This window comes from Acinonyx jubatus, chromosome A2 (genome assembly GCF_027475565.1).
Source record: "Acinonyx jubatus isolate Ajub_Pintada_27869175 chromosome A2, VMU_Ajub_asm_v1.0, whole genome shotgun sequence".
NCBI lineage: Eukaryota > Metazoa > Chordata > Mammalia > Carnivora > Felidae > Acinonyx > Acinonyx jubatus.
Genome location: NC_069383.1, coordinates 145,541,848 through 145,564,143, shown reverse-complemented (window position 1 = coordinate 145,564,143; position 22,296 = coordinate 145,541,848). Strand labels below are relative to the sequence as shown.

At 43.3% G+C, this 22,296-nt stretch overlaps 1 protein-coding gene across 7 annotated transcripts in view; it reads left to right on the top strand.

Moving 5' to 3' along the window:
- LOC106987058 (IQ domain-containing protein F3) overlaps positions 1-22,296 on the top strand; it is a 62,212-nt gene that overhangs the window by 38,635 nt on the left and 1,281 nt on the right. For 2 of the 7 annotated variants that reach the window (XM_053219305.1, XM_053219301.1), the window contains 2 exons: positions 9,972-10,094; positions 11,171-11,620. In XM_053219305.1, the coding sequence (XP_053075280.1) occupies positions 10,029-10,094; positions 11,171-11,605 (501 nt within the window). In that variant the 5' untranslated portion in view covers positions 9,972-10,028 and the 3' untranslated portion in view covers positions 11,606-11,620. Of the gene's footprint in view, positions 1-9,635; positions 9,791-9,971; positions 10,095-11,170; positions 11,621-21,806; positions 21,926-22,296 lie in introns of those variants that run through there. The other 5 variants (XM_053219300.1, XM_053219302.1, XM_053219303.1 and 2 more) reach the window with 4 other exon arrangements.

The window sequence follows — 22,296 nt, the reverse complement described above, 5'->3', positions numbered from 1 at the left end:
AAATTAAGGCACCAGCCCCGAGGTATTAAACCTTTGGATACCTGGGTTTCCTGTACCATCTCATGTAGTAAGGAGCAAGAATTTTATATACTGGGCTGCAGTGCTCAAATTTTGTTCCTCACGTACAATATCTAAAAAATAAAAAGGACCAACAGTGTGTCTGTGAAGCACAGAGGAGAGCTGGAGAGATACGTGCTGAGTGGCATCTAGATTTAGCTGGGAAGGACATCTTCAAGTACCCACAGAAGAAGAGGAAAGAAAGCTGACCCGAAGACAAGGGATCAGGCCATCAAAAACATGTGCAGGGCTGGCTAGAAAGAAAAGAAAACTTTGGACCAGTATTCCTTATGAACTCTGATGCAAAAATCCTAAAAAATACTAGCAAACTGAATTCAGCAGCATATTAAAAGCTTTATACACATGACCAAGTGGGATTCATTCCTGAAATGCAAGAATGGTTCAACATACAGAACCCATCAATGTAGTACACCACATTAACAGAATGAAGGGGAAAAAACCACACGATCATTTCAATTAATGCAGAAAAAGCATTTGACAAAATTCAGTACCTTTTCATGATAAAAACACTGGGCAAACTAGGAATAGAATGAAACTAGTCAACATAATAAAAGCTATATATGAACATCACAGTGAACATGGTACTCAATGGTGAAAGACTAAAAGCTTCTCTAAGGTCAGGAACAAGATAAAGATGTCTGTTTTCACCACTTCTGTTCAACATAGTGTTAGCCAGAGCAATTAGGCAAGAAATTTAAATAAAAGGCATCCAAATGGTAAAGGAAAACATAAAATTATCTCTGTTCACAGATGATATTATATGTAGAAAACATTAAACATTCTACTAACTGTGATAACTAATAAATTAATTAAGCAAAGTAGCAAGATGCCAAGTCAATGATAGAAAGCAGTTGTTCCTGGTAAACTAACAATGAGCAGTCTGAAAAGGAAATTACAAAATTCATTTGCAATAGCATAAAAAAGAATAAAACAGGGACAAACATAACCAAGAAAATGAAAGACAAGTGTTCAATGAAAACTACAAAACATTGCTGAAAATAATTAAAGAAGACAAAAATAGATGGAAACACACCCCATATGCATGGATTGGAAGACTTAAGGTAATCTATAGATTCAACACCATCTCTATCAAAGTTCAAAAGACACTTTTTGGCAGAAATAGAAAAAGTCCATTCTAAAATTCATATGGACTCTCAAAGAACTCTGAATAGCCAAAACAGCCTTGAAAAGGAAGAACAAAACTGAAGGACTCACACATTCTTGATTCCTGATTTCAAAAGTTACTACCAAACAAACAAACAAACAAAACATTAAAAAAAGTTACTACAGTGTTACAGTAATCAAAGCACTGTGGTACCAGCATAAAGACAGATGAATGGAATAGAACAGAGAGCCCAGAAATAAACCCTCACTTATGTAGTCAAGTAATTTTTGACAAGGATGCCAAGACCACTCAAAAGAGAAAGGAAACTTTTTAAAAAATGGTGCTGGGAAAACTGTATCTTCACATGCAAAAGAAGGAAATTGGACCCTTATCTAACACCTATATTAAAAAATTAATTCAAAGTGGATCAAACACCTGAATGTAAGACCTAAAACTCTCAGAAGAAAGCACGGGGCAAAAGCTGCACAACATTCGACTTGGCAGTGATTTCTTGGATGTGGCATCAAAGATACAGGAAACCAAAAAATAGACAAATTGAGCTATAATTTTGTGTATCAAAAGACACTATTGTCAGAGTAAAATGGCAGCCCACAGAATGGGGAAAAATACTTGAAATCATATATTTGATTAGGAGGTTAATATCTAGAGTATATAGAGAACTAAAATTCCGTAAGAGACAGCCCAATTTGAATAAGGACTTGAATAAGTGTTTCTCCAAAGAAGACATACAAATGGTCAATAAATACACGTAAAAATGCTCAACATCACTGATCATTAGGGAAATGCAAATCAAAACTACAGTGAGACACACCTTACATTCATAAGGATGGATACTATTAAAAAAAAACAAACCAGCAGAGGCACCTGGGTGGCTCACTCGGTTGAGCATCCGACTTGGGCTCACGTCATGATCTTGCAGTTAGTGAGTTGGAGCCCCACCTCAGGCTCGCTGCTGTCAGCCAGTCAGCGCAGAGCCTGCTTCAGATCCTCTGTCCCCCTCTTTCTGCCCCTCCCTCACTTGCACTCTCTCTCAAAAAAAAACACAAAAAAACCCCACAAATAACTGTTGGGGAGGATGTAGAGAAATTGGAACCCTCGTGCACTGTTGGTGGGGATGTCAAATGGTGCAGCCACCATAGAAACAGCTCAGTGAATGCTCAAAAAATTAAAAATAGAATTTACCATGTGATCTAGCAATCCCACTTCTGGGTATATGCCCAAAAGAATTGAAAATGAGTCTCAAAAAGATATTTGTACACCCATGTTTATGTCAGCAATTTTCACAACAGTTAAAATGTGAAAGCCACCCAAGTGGCCATTGGCAGATGTATGAATAAACAGAATGTGGTATATACACGCAATGGAACATTATTCAGCCTTTAATGGGAAAGAAATTCTGACGCATTCTACAGCATGGATGAACCTTAAGAACATTATGTTACGTGAAGTAAGTCATTCACAGAAAGAAATGATTCCATGTATATGAGGCACCTCAAGCAGTCAAATTCATAGGACAGAAATTTTAACTTGAAAATGAGTAAACTGCTGATAACCACAACATAGGTGAATCTCAAAAATGTTATGCTAGGGGTGCCTGGGTGGCTCAGTCGGTTAAGCGTCTGACTTTGGCTCAGGTCATGATCTTGCAGTTCATGAGTTCGAGCCATGCATGGGGCTCTGTGCTGACAGCTCAGAGCCTAGAGCCTGCTTTGAATTCTATGTCTCCCTCTCTCTCTGCTCTTCCCCTGCTCACACTCTGTCTCTCTCTCACAAAAATAAATATTTTAAAAATGTTATGCTAAATGAAAGAAGCCAGGCGTTAAAGAGTACTTACAGGATGATCCCATTTATATAAAGTTAGAAAACCGGCAAAAGGAAAATACAGGTAAAATAATTCAGAATAGAATTTACATCTAGTTATAAAAGGTCTTGCCTGCAAACAGCACAAAGAGACAGAGAAATTTGCTATATCTTGTTTTGGAACGGTGGTTACCTGGAAATACAGAATTGTGAAAACTCATCAAACACCATTAAGAAGCACTTAATAAAACCACAAAGAATAAGGTTGTTCTCTATGGACTGACATGGAAGGTGTAAGTAAAACAAATTGAATTGCACAATATGGTCCCTGTCTAGATACATATTCTATGTATGTGTTATAAAGGCGTTATTTTTTCTTAATTTTTTTCATTAAAATTTTTTTTAATGTTTATTTTTGAGAGAGAGAGCGAGCATGTGTGAGGTGGGGGAGGGTCACAGAGAAAGGGAGATGGAGGATCCGAAGCAGGCTCTGCGCTGACAGCTTGAACTCACAAACCCAAGAGTCATGACCTGAGCTGCAGGCAGACACTTAACTGACTGAGCCACCAAGGTGCCCCTATTTTATTTTATTTTATTTTTAATTTTTTTTCATCTTTATTTATTTTTGAGAGAGACAGAGCATGAGCGGGGAAGGAACAGAGAGAGAGGGAGACAGAATCTGAAGCAGGCTCTAGGCTTCCAGCTGTCAGCACAGAGCCCGACACAGGCTTGAACCCACGAACCGTGACATCATAACCTGAGCCGAAGTCGGACGCTTAACCGACCAGGCCACCCAAGTGCCTCAAGGTGCCCTTATTTAAAAGAAAAAATGTTTATTTATTTATTTATTTTTGAGAGACACAGAGAGAGAACAGGGGAGGAACAGAGAAAGAGAGAGGAGAGAGAGAGAATCCCAAGCAGGCTCCACACTGTCTGTGTAGACTCCAACGTGGGACTCAAACCCATGAACCATGAGATCATGACCTGAGCTGAAATCAAGAATCGACGCTCAACCAACTGTGCCACCCAGGTGCCCCTAAAGACCTTATTTTTAAAGGGGGGAGGATAAGGGAAATAAACACTATAAAAATTTAACAATCATCTTTGATGAGAATAGTGGTGTCTGGGCATCCCCCATGGCTGGGTCTGCCCTTGTATGTACCAATAAAGGCTGTCTACACATTTGGCAGTTACGTGGATTTGAGAAGGGACCACTTCCTTTCCTTTTTCCTTCTCCTTCCTCAGGCAAGTTCTGCTTTTTCTAGCCCCTGACCCTAACTTTGTATTACCTTGATTACTTTTAGTATGGGGCCAGGTTTTTTATGTCTTTGCATACAACAAACAGGTCCCAGTTTTGTTCTGTTAGGTACTGGAATTTGGCTTATCACTATTTGACTTCTTTTCTCTCACAAAGCTGGTGCTCCATCATTTGGGCTTTCAGGCAGACTTAGGTTGGCAGTTCTTGGGTTGTGTCTCAGATCAGCTTCATCCCTCTGATCACTGTCTCTCTCTCTGAATGTCTCTGTCTCTCTGTCTGTCTCTGCCTCTCTCACACGCACGCATGCACACAGTTGTAGATATGGCATGGATGTTCCTATGTCATAATTGATAATCATAATGGTCCTATCGGTTCCCATTGCTGCGCTGACTCCGCCTGTTTTTTCCTCCCTGCAACAGTGTCCACATCGCCACATTAGCAGGGCTCATCATCCCCTTTTCTCTACCCTTCCCCTTCCCCTCTTCTCTCCTCCATTATGCTCAGATAACATTCCCCATGCTTTTTGCCTCTCTGTTCTCTCAAGCTCCTGTCTGAATTAGGACTCCTTCAGTTGCAAATGACAGAAAACTGACTTGGCTTAAGCAAAAGAGACTTTACTGCTTCACTTAAAACTTACGGGGTGTATTACTTTATGTGGCTGCTGCAACGAATTACCACAAACATGGGAGCTTAAAACAACAGAAATTTGTTCTCTCTCAGTTCTGTAGGCTGGAGTCTGAAATCAAGGTAATCAGGAGAGCCATACTCCCCCAACAAGCTCTAGAGAATTCCTTCCTTGCCTCTTCCAGCTTCTGCTGTGACCTCTGCCGTGACCTCTGCCTGCATCCTGACATCGCCTTCCCTTTTGTGTCTCTCTCAAAACTCCCTCAGCACCTCTCTGATGAAGCGTGCGTGTGATCGCATTATCCCATATAATCCAGGATAAGCCCCTCCTCACTAGACCCTTCACTTAATCCCATCTTTTACGGTAGGAGGTCACTTTCCCAAGTTCCAGAGATTTGATGTGGTTATCTTTTGGAGGCCCATTTTTCAAGGGGCAGATGTGGCTCAAGCTGCAGCTAGATTCAGGACCCCAGACAGTATTACCGGGTCCCTCCTTGATTCCTGTTTTATCTGTCTGGTCTGCAAAGCTAGGTGGAGCTTAAAATAGAGAATGCCATGATATAGGAAACCCTAGCCTACCTCATGCTCAGTCAACCTGATGGCCACTTATGGAAATCTATCACATAGAAGAGGGCCTGGGTCGAGGCCACCCTAAGCCTCTGCTCCTGATGACAGATCTGGCAAATCTCCTCTCTGAAATAGACCCTAGGGTTCAGGCTCACTGGGATGGGAATAGAGACAGGGAACATGTTCTAACACGTGTCCCCAGGGAGTATAGAAGTTGGGCTTTATTTTTCTGCATCCCTTGCCCAGGCATCTCCACTCAGGGTAGGACAACAGAGTCTGGCTGTAGCCAGAGCCAGCAGGGAAGGTCAGAGCAAGAGCTGAGAAGCAGCATCTGTGCATGCAGCCTCCCTCCCCAGGGGCTGAGTGACAAAGCATTCCTCCCTTCTGCTGGCCACTTCCTGGGAAAACCAGGCATGGAAGCCATAAAACAGTATCGCGGTAAGTCCAGGCATATTAGAAATTATGATAAATGTAATCTGCAGTATTCATCTATTAAAAATACAGAGTTTCTTGCTGGATCAAAAGACACCTGTATTTTGTTGCCCACTCTGCGCCTGAGCTGTTGCTAGCCACGCGCACTCCTCACTGCTCTCCCATGGGCCAGCAGGCGGTGGGGGGTAAGGTGAGCCCACCGCTCACCTTACATGGGCAGGTGCTGCAGAGGGAGGGCCAGATCCGGGCTGAGCGAGGCCTTGCACTTGACAGGTGAGCTCTGAGGTTGAGAAAATGGATTCCAGTGAACCGGAGACCCGGACAATGGAAACGAAGGGAGACCAAAGGAGTGTTTGAAAATCTCCTTCCAGACAAGCTTGTGTTGCTTCTGGAGTATCCCTTGGAGCAGAAGACTTCTGAACCCTGAACTCTGCAAAGCCTGGAGAAGACATAGCACCTCCCCCAGCAGGACACAGAGGTTCACCAGGGGTGGTGTGAACTCATTGTTAGGCACAAATACACAAAAGCTTACCAAGATGTGGAGAGATTCTTCCTTGAGGTTCAGGCCATGGGCATATACATGTACCGGGGAGCTGATGGTGAGTGAGGATGCCAGACGGTCACAGGTCGCCCGCAGGTGCTTTGAGCTGAGCAAGGAGCAGGTGGACAGATCCTCAGCTGAGGTGGTGGCTGATATGTTGTCCTGAAGAGGAAAGATCACAGTTCATGCATCTACTCCTAGGTCTGGTGGGAGCAGGATGGCAATGACCCTGGACATCAAAGAAAGGGTCATGGGGCTGCTATAGCCAGCAACTAGTAGAAGCATCCAGGTCTTGGTGCTTCTCCTTCCAGAGGCTTCTCTCCCTAGAGCTCAGCTACTGCATGGTGCCTTTGCCCCCTGCCCCGAACTTGCCACCTCAAGATACTGAATCTGAACTGGATCTCTTCTGTTAAGGCAGTTCTTTCACACAGATGATGAAAACTGTCAGAGATACATCAGAAAACCTGCTGAACATTTTGCATGGATCCCCTCAGCATATGGCTACACTAGATATTTCTAGAATTCCAGGAAGTCACAGAGATTCTGTATACTGGGACTAGTGAACACCATTTGATATTCTTCTCTGGGTCATTTCAGAAAGATTCTGCAGAATTATTTTGATTGATAGGTCTGTTGTTTAGATTTTTCCAGAACTTGTAAACCCCTGCTAAAAGGGCAGGGTAAGAATCCAAGATGTATTGATAATGAAACATAGTGGATTACTATTTTTATATTCCTGTGTGCTTCTGAATTTAATACTGTTTTAAAAAAGAGAAGAATGGTGTTACCCAAGAGGTATCCTCTGCAAGCTGGTTCTGTCCCTCTCCCGCCCACCAGTCTCCTTGTCACTTTCCTGGATGGTTCCAGGAGCATGAAGGGTGTGCTCCTGCCCTGATGAGGCACAGCTGGAGCCTGTGGGGCTGTCACCCCTTCCACGAGCACACATACAAGGAAACCAAGCTTGCATGTCCGGAAGGAGGACAGTGTGAAACCATGAGAGAGAGGCCGTAGTGGTCTGTGCAGTCCTGAGATTGTGCCATGGGCTGCGATGAATGAGAATGGTTTGGAGCCTGGTTCCAGGCTGTGTTCACCTGGCTCTGCATCTGGCCTGTGGGGGTAAGTGTGGCTTTAACACATTCCATCATTAGAAGCTCTTGGTCAGAATTCTCTACTGGTGACTGTTATTCTAGAAGGTTTACTGGGGGGGGGGGGGGGGGTTGGTGCTGCTCTTCACTGTTACATGTGCTCTACGTATGACTGTATGTGCTTTGTTTACAAATCCTTTGGTACAAGAATCAAATTTTGATTTTTGAATTTTAATAAATGCAAGAATGCTGAAAAAAGACACCTGTATTTTGTTAACAAAACGTGATGGAAGTTGAAAATAAGGCAGTGGATAAAAATATAGCAGGGGTTCAACTTGTTAAAATCACTGTGTTGTACACCTGAAACTAATTTAACCTTGTGTATCAATGTACTTCGATTTAAAAACACACAAATGATCCAGGAGAGACTTCCACTTCTGATAATGCTGTGATAAGTAATTAGGATTAATTACTGGAAAATACTGGAGAATACTGGAGAATACTGGAAGAACTGATCAAAATATATATTTTTTTAATTATGCTTGAATGGATTGAAAAGTAACAATATAGGAGCTCCTGGGTGGTTCTGTCCATTAAGCATCCGACTTCGGCTCAGGTCATGATCTCATGGTTCATGGGTTTGAGTCCTATGTCAGGTTCTGCGCTGACAGCTCAGAGCCTGGAGCGTGCTTTGGATTCTGTGTCTGCCTCTCTCTCTCTGCCCCTCCCTCGCTTATGCTCTCTCTCTCAAAAATAAATAGACTTTTAAAAAAAGGAAAAAAATTAACAATATAGTAAAAAATTTCTGGGCCGTGATCTAAACTACGAAAGAAATTAAAAGATGCAAGCCTGGCATTTGGAGGTTGTCCAACACCTATATCTCCAAGCAGGTGCTTCCCGTGCCTTCCATGTGTCCCTCCCACCTCTGCCTGCATCTTCCAGCCTACACCTGTCTTCCCCAACCCCCTCATCCTGTTAACTTCACACTAACACCTTCCAACCTTAGATGGCCTCCTCTCTACATACCCCCTTTTTGTGGCTTTATTAAGTGCTTCTTAATAGAGTTTGATGAGTTTTCATAATTCTGTATTCCCTGATAACCACCATCCAAAATAAGATAAACAAATTTCTCTTTCTTTGTGCTGTTTGCAGGCAACACTTCTTACATTTTACCCCCAGATGTCAACTCCATTCTGAATTATCTTATCTATCGTTTAGTTTTGCCTGTTTTCTAACTTTATATAAATGGAATCATCCTGTGAATGCTCTTTGATGTCTTTCATTTAGCATAATGTTTTTTGAGGTTCATCTGTTATCGTGTGTATCAGTAGTTTGTTCACTTTTATTACCATCTGTTATTTCATTAAATGAATATACCACAATTTCTTTGTCTAGTCACCTGTTGGTAAACACTAGGGTTGTTTCCAACGTTGACCTCTTTGAATAAAGTTGCTATGAACAGGCACGCACAGCTCTTTTGCAGACATGTGTTTTCATTTCTCTTGTATAAATACCTATGAGTAGAACTGCAGAGTTATAGGGTGGATATATGGTTAACTTCATTAGAAACTGCCAAACCCCTTTCCAAATGCTATTTCTAACCCCCACCAGCAGTGTTATTAGAGATTCAACTGCTGTGTGTCTTTGCCAATATTTGGTGTTGTCAGTATTTTTTATTTTCGTCATTCTCTAAGGTATCTTATTGTGGTGCAAATTTTCCTTTCCCTCATGACTAATGATGTTGGGTATCTTTTCGTGTGCTTCCCAGCCATTCATAAACCTTTTGTGAAGCATTTAAGATTTTGCTCCAAACTCCTTGTTTCTAATGCTTATTTGGTTCCATTATTTGTTTGAACTGAAATGCGTGTAATTGAATTCTCTATTAATAAATGTTTAAATTGTCTCAACTTTATGTTTTTACCAACTAGCCAGAAATGACTGTCTCTATATACACTTTGGTGCCAGTGGGCCAGTATTTTCAGTGTGCTGCCTTTTTAGCCGAATTTTGGGCATTTGACGTAGGAAAGAGTGGGAGGATTTCCACATTTTCACCAAAACAAACTCTACATCTGGAACCATCCTGGTGCCTGAGTCATAGGTACACTTATGACATCATAACCCTGTCTCCTTCTTCCCTCTTCCTGCCGGGCTGTGGCTGGGAGAGCACAGACCTGGGGGCAGTGAAAACATTGAGCTCCTAATCATGGGGAATTTAGGGGATTGCAGACTGGAGGGGATTTGAACCATTTATGTCCCAAGTCATGGGCATTTGGTTTTGTGTAAGAGAGAGCCACCCAAAGTTACAGTCAGGGGAAGGTGGATTTGCACAGTTAACTCAGGGTGCCAGTCCTACATTTAGGGTCTCTGGACAAGGCAGGAGGTTGAGTGTTTGGTGGATTTGGCACAAAGTTGTACAAAGAGCACCTACCGATACCTTTCCCCTCTAAACTCTGATTACAGAAGGATGGCCAGTTTTGTGAAATCCCAATAGAAGAAGACATTGATGAAACCAGATCAATGAAGAAGAAAGAGAAAAAGAAAAAAATACAGCCTTCACCCACACTGCCACCCCCTCCACCAAAGGTGAGTGAGAGGTCCTCAAAGTTGAAGGTTAACTCCTAGTTGCAGCATCTCTGACCTGAGTCACTCAACAGTCATGGGTTGTCCTCTCTGTGCCCCATAGCATGGCATGATCCTGGAATTTGTCATCTGAACTAGGATCCACAGGTGAAAGATAGTGGTATCAATTATTCCTCAGGAACAATAAGCATAACCCCAGAACGTCCCTGGGCAACCAGGATGAATGGTTGGCCTATCCCAAGCTGGAGTGAGTAGGGATGGACTCATCCTTGATTATCTTCCCCTCTTAGTTCCTTCTCGGTCAGAGAAATGTGGGTGACTGAGGCATGGAGACTTGGTTGTAGGGAGGGGAACAAGTGGGGATCAGACCATGTCAAGCTGGGGAGTGGAATGGTGAGCCAGTGTAGGGAAGGCATTGCCACGAACAGGGAGAGCTGAGTGTAGAACTGTGTGGGAGCATGTGTGTGTGTGTGTGTGTATGTGCACACATGTGTGCATGTATGCATGCTAACTAAAGTCAAGGGTGTGAGAACCAAGAAGAGTGAAAGTGAGAAATGAGTAAGACTCATTCTCACTCAGTAAGGACTCCAGACCATGTGCAGCAGGGAAACTTCTATACTGTGACTTCCCGGAGGGACACAGCAGGTTGTGGGTTGAGCTGGAGTCAGGCATGAAAGGTGAGCAAAGGATGCTACTTCTCCAGCCTCCAAGTGGGATGTAAGGGAAGGGATATTGCACCCCAGGTAGGTGGCCAGGCCCATGTGCAACACGATACATGATGTACTGGTTCCAGGCTGGCCAACGAGGTCCATGTCACCACGTGGTAGCTAGGACGTATAAGGACCCTGAGATGCAGGGGACAGACAGTGTGACGTGTCCAGGTCCATTAATCAGAGAGGGGCAGAGACAGGGCACCTATCTGGTCTACTGGCTCCCTGCCTAGTCTTCCTGAAATCCTGAGGAAGGGGACGTTGTTGACAAAGGATCAGGAGCCATTCCTGGCACAGCCTGGAGCTGAGTTGGGTGGGGAATGTCCCCTGAGAGTCCCTTCTTTGTCTTTGCAACCTCTTCCCCCAAAGAAAAAGAAGCTCCCTGACCAAGAACAGAAAGCCATACAGATCCAGGCCTGGTGGCGGGGCACCCTGGTGCGCAGGACATTGCTGCATGCGACACTCAGAGCATGGATCATTCAGGAGTGGTGGAAGATGACACTGGCAAAGCTGCTGGAAAAGAGGAAACGAGCAGCCCTAGAGTCCTACGCTCAGCAAGAACGGGCAGTGGTCAAGCTACAGTCCTTGGTCCGCATGTGGCACATACGCCAGCGATACTGCCGTTTGCTCCATGCTGCCCACATCATTCAGCTGTATTGGCGCTGGCATAATTGCCATAGCCGTGGCTTTTTCCAGGGCAGCTATGACCTCACAGCATCCCATCTGGGACTAGAACTCGAGATTTTTCTGGGGTCACAGATTTGTCAGATTACAGACTGCATCCCCTTCCCAATAAAGAGCTAATCAGGTCTGCTCCAACTCTGTGTCACCAGATCTCTGTCACAAGCTCCAGGAGGTCCTGTGTCAGCAAAGGGTCAGGGAAAATGATGGCAGATACCGGGCATGTCACAGTCAGCTCTGAGGAAGTGGCAGAGGTCATCTGGGGTCCCTTGTGGAAAAGGATTCTAACTACCAGGTTCTGGGTGAGGGGGATCTGTAATTGATTAGCAATGTCTGCCATGGGTAGGAGAGTTGGGGATGCAGGGCCACCAACTCCACCAACTCCAGGGAGACTCCTTCACACTGTGGTCCATATAAATGGCACCTCCTACAGTTATGCCACATGGAGGTTGTGTCCCCTGATGCCCTTAATTCTTCCATGTCTTCCCATTAAATGTAGAACAATTCAAAAAGCCCTCCCATGGTCTAGATAAGCCTGCAGGGTCTGGCCCTGACCACGTCGCCCTCTCCATGTCCTCCTTGGCCCACCCTGCTATTCAGACCTCCCCCGCACATTCCCATCTCAGCAGTTTGCACCTGCAGCCTCCTCTCCTTGGATGCTCTTACCAGGTGGAGCTCCCCCTCCATTCAGGTGTGTCTCCGTTCAGGTGCTCCACTCTCTCTCCTCAAGGAGACCTTCTTTGACCACCTTATTGAAATGCCTTCCCCACCTTACTGTACGCTCTAGCTCCTGACTCTGCTTTTCTCTTTTCAAAGTTCCCATCACTACCCAAGGTTATCTTGCCTCATTTTCTATTTTCTGTTGCCCCCACTAGAGGATGAGCTTCAGGAGAATAAGGACTCTGGGTTCAAATCTGTGTTCCCAGAACCTAGGTCAGTAGGTTCTGTTTCTTCATCTCTCTCCCTTTCCAATATGTTATTGTATGTATATTTTAGGTTTTGTATATCATGTCATTTTGTCATCTTAAAAAAAAAAAAAAAGTCCCTTTCTGGGTTGGGAGACACTGCCCCGCCCAGGTCTAGCCAGTTAGTTCTTAGAGATAGCTAAGGACTCATCCCAGAGCACGCCTTTCATCTGCAAGCTAACCTATTCAGGGAGGTACCTCCTTTCTCTCTGTCCTCTACACCCCAGAGGGCTGTATTTCTCTGCCTTAATTATCCCAAGCCAGGTACTAGGCACCTGCCCACCCCCAACAGCTTAGGGGCCACAGAAAACACTCAAACCAGTCCATTCTAAACTGTTACCCTTTCCTGCCTTGCCTTTCCTACTCCGACATAGGCCATGGGAAAAGTTTTTCCCTCATCCTTGTCTTCTGCCACCTGACAAAAACCTGATGCCCCTGTGTGACATGCGATGACCTCTTCTTTGAGACATTGAAGTATAATAAACTTTATTTTGTGCTTCTATTTTCTTGCAGCTGCACCTGACTGATCATCACATGAAAGAACACAAAACATGAATATAATTTAAGTAAAATTCACATAACCATTTTTAGATTAGCCATATAATATTAACGATTAATATAAGACTAGGGGCGCCTGGGTGGCGCAGTCGGTTAAGCGTCCGACTTCAGCCAGGTCACGATCTTGCGGTCCGTGAGTTCGAGCCCTGCGTCAGGCTCTGGGCTGATGGCTCAGAGCCTGGAGCCTGTTTCCCATTCTGTGTCTCTCTCTCTCTGCCCCTCCCCCGTTCATGCTCTGTCTCTCTCTGTCCCCCAAAAAATAAATAAATGTTGAAAAAAAATTTTTTTTTAAAAATACAAAAAAAAAAAAATATAAGACAAAATTTAGTGGCCTTTAGTACCTTCGCCATGTTAAGCAACCACTGTCTTCTGTATCAAGTTCTAAAACATTTTCATGGTCCTAAAAGAAAATCCTGTACCCATTAAGGGGCACCTGGGTGGCTCAGTCAGTTAAGCATCTGACTCTTTATTTTGACTCAGGTCACGATCTCATGGTTGTGAAATCGAGCCCCACATCGGGCTCCGTGCCTAGCATGAAGACTGCTTGGGATTCTCTCTCCCTCTCCCTGCCTCTCTGCCCCCTCCCACTCACACACACTCTCTCTCTCAAAATAAATACATAAACATTAAAAAAAGAAAGAAAGAAAACCAAAGAAAGGGTTCCTGGGTGGCTCAGTCCGTTAAACGTCCGGCTGCTCAGTCATGATCTCGCATTTCATGGATTTGAGTCCTGCTTCGGGCTCTGTGCTGACAGCTCAGAACCTGGAGCCTGCCCCTCCCATGCTCATGCTCTGTCTCTCCCCTCTCAAAAATAAATAAACATTAAAATTTTTTTAAATAAATAAATAAACATTGAAAATAATTTTTAAAAAAGAAAAGAAAACCTTATACTCATTAAGCGTTAATTCCCTGGTAGCCCGTCCTCCTGCCAGTGGCAACTGCCAATCTGCATTCTGTCTCCATAAGTTTACCTACTCTGGACTTTTCATATAAATGGAATAATAAAATATTTTGTCTGGTTTCATACACTTCCTATGGTTTTGAGGCTCATCCACACCGTAGTATGCATCAGTACTTCATGACTTTTTATAGCTGATTAACATTGTGTGTCTATACCAGCTTTTGTTTGTCCACTCATTTTTTTTAACTTTTTAAAAAAATCTATTTATTTTGAGGCAGAGGGCAGGAAGGGGCAGAGAGACAGGAAGAGAGAGAATTCCAAGCAAGCTCCACACTGTCAGCACTGAGCCCCATGTGGGGCTCGAACTCACGAACCTCAAGACCATGACCTAAGCCGAAACCAAGAGCTGGACGCCCAACTGATGGAGCCACCCAGGAACCCCATTCCACTCATCTTTTGATAGATATTTGGATTGTGTGCACCTTTTGGCTACGTGAATAATGTCACTACAAATATTTAGCCACTACACGACATTACATTCCCACCAATGGGGTACAGGGTTCTAATTTTTCTACATCTTTTCTGACACTTTTTTTTCATTTTTGCAAATTCTAGCCAACCCAGTGAGTGGGAAGTGGTATCTCATTGCAGTCTGATTTACATTTCCCTCATGATGAATGATGTTGGGCATCTTCTTGTGCCTTTTGGTCATTTGTCCACCTCTGGAGAAAAGTCTGTTCAAACTTTGAGAAACTTTTCATTAGGTTGTGGCTGTCTTTTTGCAGTTTCAATAAACATTTATGTAATGAATGAATACACAATCCTACCAGGACTTGAATTTGTGGCTTCACCATGGTTCACAGCCTATTTTCTGGAAACAGCTGCCCCACCATCCCTGAATGAATCTCTCAGACAACCATCCTAGGTCCTTCATACCCAGTTGACATGTTATTCTAGGATTTTTGGAATTATTATGTCTCTCTGGCAATGCTTCCATGTGTGTATGTGTGTGTGTATATATGGGCAATGGAAGGAGGATCTATTGGTCTCGCCATTTCATCTACAGATACTGCTCTGTTGGTTTTCATCTCTCTATGTGTCTCGGTCTATCCCTCATAATTCTGTCTCTCATTATATCTATAATCTGTTCCTCAGTATCTTTCTCCCCCAGTCTGGGCCTCCCTCTGTCCTACACATTTCATGATGTCTCTGTTTTTCAATTCACTGAATTTTCTGGATCTGTACCTTTCTGGTAGAGATCATTAATAGCTAACCTGCCTTATATGTATTTCTTCTCTTCTAGGTCTTGCTTGCCCCTTATCCCTAAGAGCCCCTCAAAGATGAGATGGAGAAGTCTCATGGAGGGTACCGATATGGTTGCTCCTGGATGATGGAGGCATGTACCTAACCTAAACTCAGCCTAGAACGTGCAAGTACTTAGAAATGTCAGAATATTTTATTATGCATGTGGCCACAGTGATTGGTTCAGGAATGAGTGCATGACATAAGTCAGGCCATTGAGTCTCTATTGTGGTGCTGTATTGAAACTCCTAGGATTACCAACTATAAGGATTATGAAACCAGAGCTGCTAGGGGCACCACATGGAAATAGCTGAGAATGGAACTGACACAGAGTAAAGTGGATCCATCAGTTGCCAAGAGAAAGACTAAGCCGTGAGGATTCCTTTGGGCCCCTGGAGCCAGCCATGCCTGAAGCTACAACTACCTATACTATGGGAATTCATTTTGTGAGCCAATAAACCTTCATTTTCACTTATGTCAGTTTGTTAAAACAGCAAAAAAAAAAAAATCTCACTAGATTGATAAACATTTAAATATTACTCAGGGATCAAAAAGAATGAAATCTTGCCATTTGCAACAATGTGGATAGAGCTAGAGTGTAGTATGCTAAGCGAAATAAGTCAGAGAAAGACAAATATCATATGATTTCACTCATATGTGGAACTTAGGAAACAAAAGGAAGTGCTTGGGTGGCTCAGTTGGTTAAGTGTCCAACTTCGGCTCAGGTTATGATCTCATGGCTGGTGGGTTTGAACCCCACGTTGGGCTCTGTGCTGACAGCTCGGAGGTTGGAGCCTGCTTCAGATTCTGTGTCTCCCTCTCTCTTGGCCTCTCCTCTGCTCGTGCTCTGTCTCTCTCTCTCAAAATTAAACATTAAAAAATTTTTAAATAAAAAAAAGAAAACAGGTGAATATAGGGGAAGAGAAGGAAAAATAAAATAAGATAAAAACAGAGAAGGAGGCAGACCATAAGAGACTCTTAAATACAGAGAACAAACTGAGGGCAGCTGGAGGGGAGGTGCCTGGGGAGATAGGCTAAATGGGTGATGTGCATTAAGGAAGATATTTGTTGGGATGAACACTGGGTGTTACATATAAGTGATGAATCACTAAATTCTACTCCTGAAACCACTGCTACACTATATATTAACTAACTTGAATTTAAATTTTTAAAAAAGACTTAAATAAAATGTAAGGACAAAAAAAATTAAAAGAGATTGAATTTGATGTGAACTGCTTCTCAGAAAGTGGTTTTCAAAAATTAGTTTTTGAGTTAGAAACCTGACAGAAGGTGTGCCTAGGGAATTCTCAGGTAAGCGTGGGGTTATCTCTCATTTAATGAACCCAGTTCTTCTAATGCTGTGTAGTGTGGTGAAAAGGGAAAGTGCTATAGATTGATGGGTAAATCAGCTAATTATCTAGAATCAGAATGAATGAATGTGAGTCTAATCATGGATTGGTCACCTATGAGCCAAATGTGGAGTCTTTAGCCTAGTTCAACAAGTCAGCAGGCAGGAGTCATGGGCAACCATCAGCCGTTCATGAAACAACTGTGTTAGGAATGAATAGAATTGTCAGGTCCTTCTCTTGCCTCACTCGACTTACACAAAGCACATGTGTGCAGTCTTCACTTCTAGGATAACCTCTGAGCTGTGTCTCTTAAAGAAAGTGGACATCCTATTATATGTGTTGGATCGAAATAGAGCAATGCTTTTCAAACTGTAGCATACATCACAATCATGTGAGGGGGCTCATCAAAGCAGATTGCTGGCCCCACCCAACATATCTGATTTAGTTTACAGGGTCCCAAGAATGAGTATTTCTAGTATGTTTTCTAGGTAATGCTGTGGCTACTGTTCTAGGGAACCCCACTTTGAGAACCACTGGGGTAGATCTTAACTATGTGGTCACTGTGAAGGACAGCATGACCAAAATAGCAGAGCCGCACATAAATTGGAGGTTTATTTCTCCTTTCCAAAGAAGTTGAGAAGTAGGTGTCCAAACCCTGGGATGGCACTTCAGAGGGTGAAGAATCCTAGCCCCTTCTACCTTGTTACTCTGCTGTATACGGTCTGTGAGCCCAAGATCACCTCATGATCCCAAATGGCTGTTTCAACTTCAACAATCCCCTCCACAATCTAGCCAGCAAGGAGGAAGGAGAAGGAGAAAGGCATATTCCTTCTCTTTTAGGGCATATCCTTGAAGTTACATATGCCACTCTTGTCCATAGCTCAAAGGAGGTAACAGAAGACCAAATAAAAGGGGAGATATACCATATAGTTATTGATAGAATGACTCGACATTGTAAAATTGCAAATTATCTCCAAGTTGATCTCCAGGTGGAACTCAATTCCTATAAGAATCTGATCAGGAGTTTTTGGGAACTTGACAAGCTGATAAAAAATCATATTAAGTAAGTGTCCACAATCAGTTAAGACGGTTTTGACAAAAAGACTAGAGCTAGGAGTATGGTAAAGCACATGAAAATACATCAAAAGACTGTAATAATAACAGTGTGTAGTTGAGACACTAAGAATCTAAGGTGAGGAGTAAACATTTAAATACGGATTTGTTGGATTTCCCTCATCCCATTCTCTTCCTTCATGTGTACAGCTGGCAATAGCCCCTCCTCCACCCTGGCTGAAGAGAGTTTTCTTTTCTGCCTAAGTTGAACCAGAGAGGATCTAGACTCCAATATTTCAGTCATGGCAGAAGGCAGAGGTGAAGGCAGAGGTGGCGGAAGGCATACTAAAATGGAGCAATTAATTGAAAGTGTGTAGGCTAGACAGTGAGGCCTCCAACCCTTGGTGCCAGCTCAGCTCCCTGAAGGCTTGCAGTCAGTCAGGTTTCATTCCACTCTCTGACTTGAGGTTCTGGGAGTCCTTTCTGGGACATCAGCCAATTATTGCTACGCAAATGCTGCATGGCAGACTGCCACAAGCCTCAGTGGCAGGCAGCAGTAAGCATGCTGACCTAGGCTGTGTTTAACTGGGGTAGCTTGTCTAGAGAAACTCTGCCCCACGTTTCTCATCCTCTTCCTCATACCCCGGGCACTTCCTTGTTGGCAATGGCAGAAGTCCAAGAGGGTAAACATAAATTGGCAAAGACTTTCAAAGCCAAGGCCAAACTTGCATGTCATCATTCCACCTTATTCTGTTGGCCAAAGCACATCACATTGCCAATCTAAGGCACAGGAAGATAGATTCTGTCCCCTTAAGGGAAGAAACTACAAAGTCCCATAGGAAAAAGTATGAATGTAAGACCACTAAAGCAATCTACCACAAGCTCCAAAGAATAAAACAAATGAATGCTAATTTGGGGGGTCCCCCACTGAAACAAAACCCAACTCTGCCTTATTAACCTACTCTGAGTGGTACCAGTTAAGAAACCGCACCCATGCACCCTGAGCTTCCCTTTGGCATTTTAGTGCCACGCTCACACACATGAATGAACAACCAAGGATCATTAACATGAGAGACTGAAATAAAAAGAAAAAAGGGGACTTAAAAGAGATCATACTGGGAACAGAAGAAAAAGGTTTAAAAAACCAAACTTAACAATTACAACTACTATTCTCTTTTTTTTTAATGTTTATTTATTTTTGAGAGAGAGAGACAGAGCACGAGCCGGGGAGGGGCAGAGAAAGAGGGAGACACAGAATCCGAAGCAGGCTCCAGGCTCTGAGCTGTTGGCACAGAGCTGGTGGGGCTGGAACCCATGAACCATGAGATCATGACCTGAGCCAAAGTAAGATGCTTAACTGACTGAGCTACTCAGGTGCCCCTATTACTACTATTCCTAATAAAAGATAACAAATCAATGAAATAAGAATACTGTGCTATAAAAGAATAATCCAAGGACAAGAAAGAGCTCTTGAAAGTTAAGACTTTTAAAAATGGAGAATACCTCCTAAAAAAGTAGAATAAAAAGACAAAGAAAATAGTGTAGAAAATATTGGAAAATTAGAGGATCAATCTATGATCTAATAGGTTTTCTCTAAGTATTAAAATGGAGAAAATTAAAAGGTAGAAATGATTTTTAAAAAACTAATACAATAACGTTTCCAATAGTTGAATAATACAAATTTTATAAACTAATGTGCCCCATACAGTGAGTGAGGCAGGGAGTGGGGGAACATCTCAGAGAGGCTGAGAACAACATGTCTAGTGGGTGTGAGGGATCTGGGATGGTTGGCTCAGAAATGTTGGGACAGTTGTTTCTAGGGAGTAGGGTTTGAACCCTGATGAAGACATAAATCTAAGACCTAGATGGAATCATGTATTCCTTCACTATGCAATCACTTATTGAAACAACAGTAATTTCAGAACATCCTAAAAACTAAAGATAAGGGATAAGGAGAAAATCCTAAAAGCTTCCAGAGAGGAAAAAATAAGTCACATCATATGGAGAAAGGAATCAGAGTAACATTAGACCTCTAGGAAAACAGTTAAAGCAATTCCTCAAAATTCTGAGGGAAAACTATTTTCAGTCTAGAATTCCATACTCAGCAACACTATCAATCAGATTTGAAGGTGTAAAAAAAAGTCATTTTCAGACATGCAAATCTCTACATATTGATATCCATATACTTTTCCTTAGGAAACTATCATAACATGTGCTCTATCCAAAATAGGGACTAAATCCAAGAAAAGGAGACCCAATGTGCAGGATCATGTTCTGTCACTTGGTGAAGACTTCAGTGTAAGATGTAAACCAGAATTTAACAGGAAAATATGTGACCCTAGATGACAAAGCACTAATTTAAAAAATTTCAAAAGCACAATTACAAAGGGAGAAATGGATGGAATGATATCTGTGCAATGAATAACACCATGAAGAAAGTCAGCTGGCCGATGATTGTTGGGGAGAGAATATTTGTAACATATCTATCCACAAAAGGTTGTCCAAGGAAGTCATCCAAGAAGATGATGGGAATCCAACAGAAAAAATAGGCCAAGGACTCTATCAGGCAATTACACAGAGATGCTAGAAGGTCAAGATGAAATAATCATAAGAGCTGAAAGACACAGAGCAGTACTAAGACCAGGTGCCATTCCAAGGACTTCACCTTCATGAATCTCCACAAGAGCTCCTTGGAGGAGGAACCATGTTTCTATCTTCACTTTGCCCAGGAGGAAACACACCACTGGAAGACTTGCTCAAGTGCACACAGCTAGAAAGGGTCTGTGTCAAGGTTGGATCCCTGTTATTCACCCTGAAGAATCCTGCTCTGCTCAAGTCCCTAGTGAGAAAAATGGAAATTAAAAGAGCAAGGTGACACCACTTCATGTCTTTCAGTTCAGCGAAAATTAGGAGGTGATTGACAGAGGTTGCACTGGTGGTGCCACTGTGGAAAACAATCTGTCAGCATTTAGTAGCATGGAGGAACCACCTGTCCCATGACACAGCAAGCCATCCCCGTGTGCATTCCCTGGAGAATGCCTCCCATGGAGGCACAGACACATGCGGGAAGATGTTCCTCATGGCACTCTCTGCCATGGCTTAACTCATCCGTGGGGCAGAGAGCAGGGAAACAGGTTATCCTGGGTCATGAGCACATAGGGAGTCCTTATCTGTTGTCAAATTGTGTATATATTTAAACATTTTCATGATAAAAAGCTTTTATGAAGTTGTGCAAGAAAGGATAGGGAACCAGAATGTGCTCCATGGCACAGTGGTCAGTGGCACTCACAGAGTCATGATAATATAAACACTAAATTGCGATTGGGGACCTAAATGGCAGCAAGTGACCTAGTGGGGAAGATGAAGGGAGAAAAAGTGAGGTTTTGGGGATGGGGCAGAAAGCCAAGTCCTCATCTTTTTTGGTGGAGAGTTAAGGTCTTGAAATGAAGAGACCACGTCAGCATGTCACTGAGGTCTGGAGGGGGCTATCCAGAGTCAGTTAAGAGATGAAAGTGAGCGTGCCTGTGAGATGGCAGTGGGGACAGCCAGAGGCAGCTGGTCTTGGAGGCAAGCCTGAATAACTAAGTGACTCTTTCAAATATGACCATTGCTACCACTAGAGGAATCTACACTGGGGAACACTGTCTCTTACATAATGACTCATGTTTGGAAAATTCCTCCAGCCCAGTAAATTTCAGACACTGAGTGGAAGGGCTTATTTTGTTTTAAGGAACATATATTGGCTTGTTAGGCACCAAACAACTGTAGAAATACAGGGGTTCAGCAGCTGGAGGGGAATAGAAATAGGCTGAGGTACCTCCATCCTGACCCTTCCTTAGCCCCTTCTGCTCACCCTCCATACTCACAGTCTCACATACTCACTAATTAAAAGAAGGATTTTCCCACATACTGAGGAAGGGCATGGAGGCAAAGAAGGCAAGACACAGGAAGCACCCTGAGCCCAGGAACCTTCCTCTGCACTGTGTAAGCAGCTCTCCTTAGTGATGATGACAGAAAAGTCTTGTGGGTGGGCCAGACTAGAGGTCATCCTTTGGACAGGACAGATTCACGGGGGCTATGGTTTCCCCAAGGACAATCCCTGGTCAATCCCTGGCAGGAGGGAAATGGGTAGATGTTTCCTCTTTACCCAACAAATTTGAGGCAACCTGGTCCCTGGGTCATAGTTGCCCTTGTGACATCATGGCTATCTCCTCCTCTCCCACCCTTCCTGATTCTGCCAGGACCAATGGAGCAGCAACCAGAGGGGGCGTGAATACCTGAACTACTGCCCCAAACCATGGGCGGTAAATGCTGTGTAAGACAGCCAAACACCCCCTCCCTGGAAGTAGGGAGTTAGCCCATGGCAGAGGGAAGCACCAGATGACTTCAAAAGGACTCAGGAGGGGCACCTGGGTGGCTCAGTCAGTTAAGCGTCCCACCCTTGATTTGGGCTCAGGTCATAATCTCACAGTTGTGAGATTGAACCCTGTGTTGGGCTCCATGCCATGGAGCCTGCTTGGGATTCTCTCTCTCCCGCTCTCTGCCCCTCCCCCACCCATGCTCCCTCTCTCCCTCTCTCACGTTAAATAAATAAACTTTTTTTTTAAATCTTAAAAAAAAAAACAAAAAAAAGGACTCAGAAAGAATGCGGAAGTAGACCTGTGAGGACTTTGCACAGAAACTGGT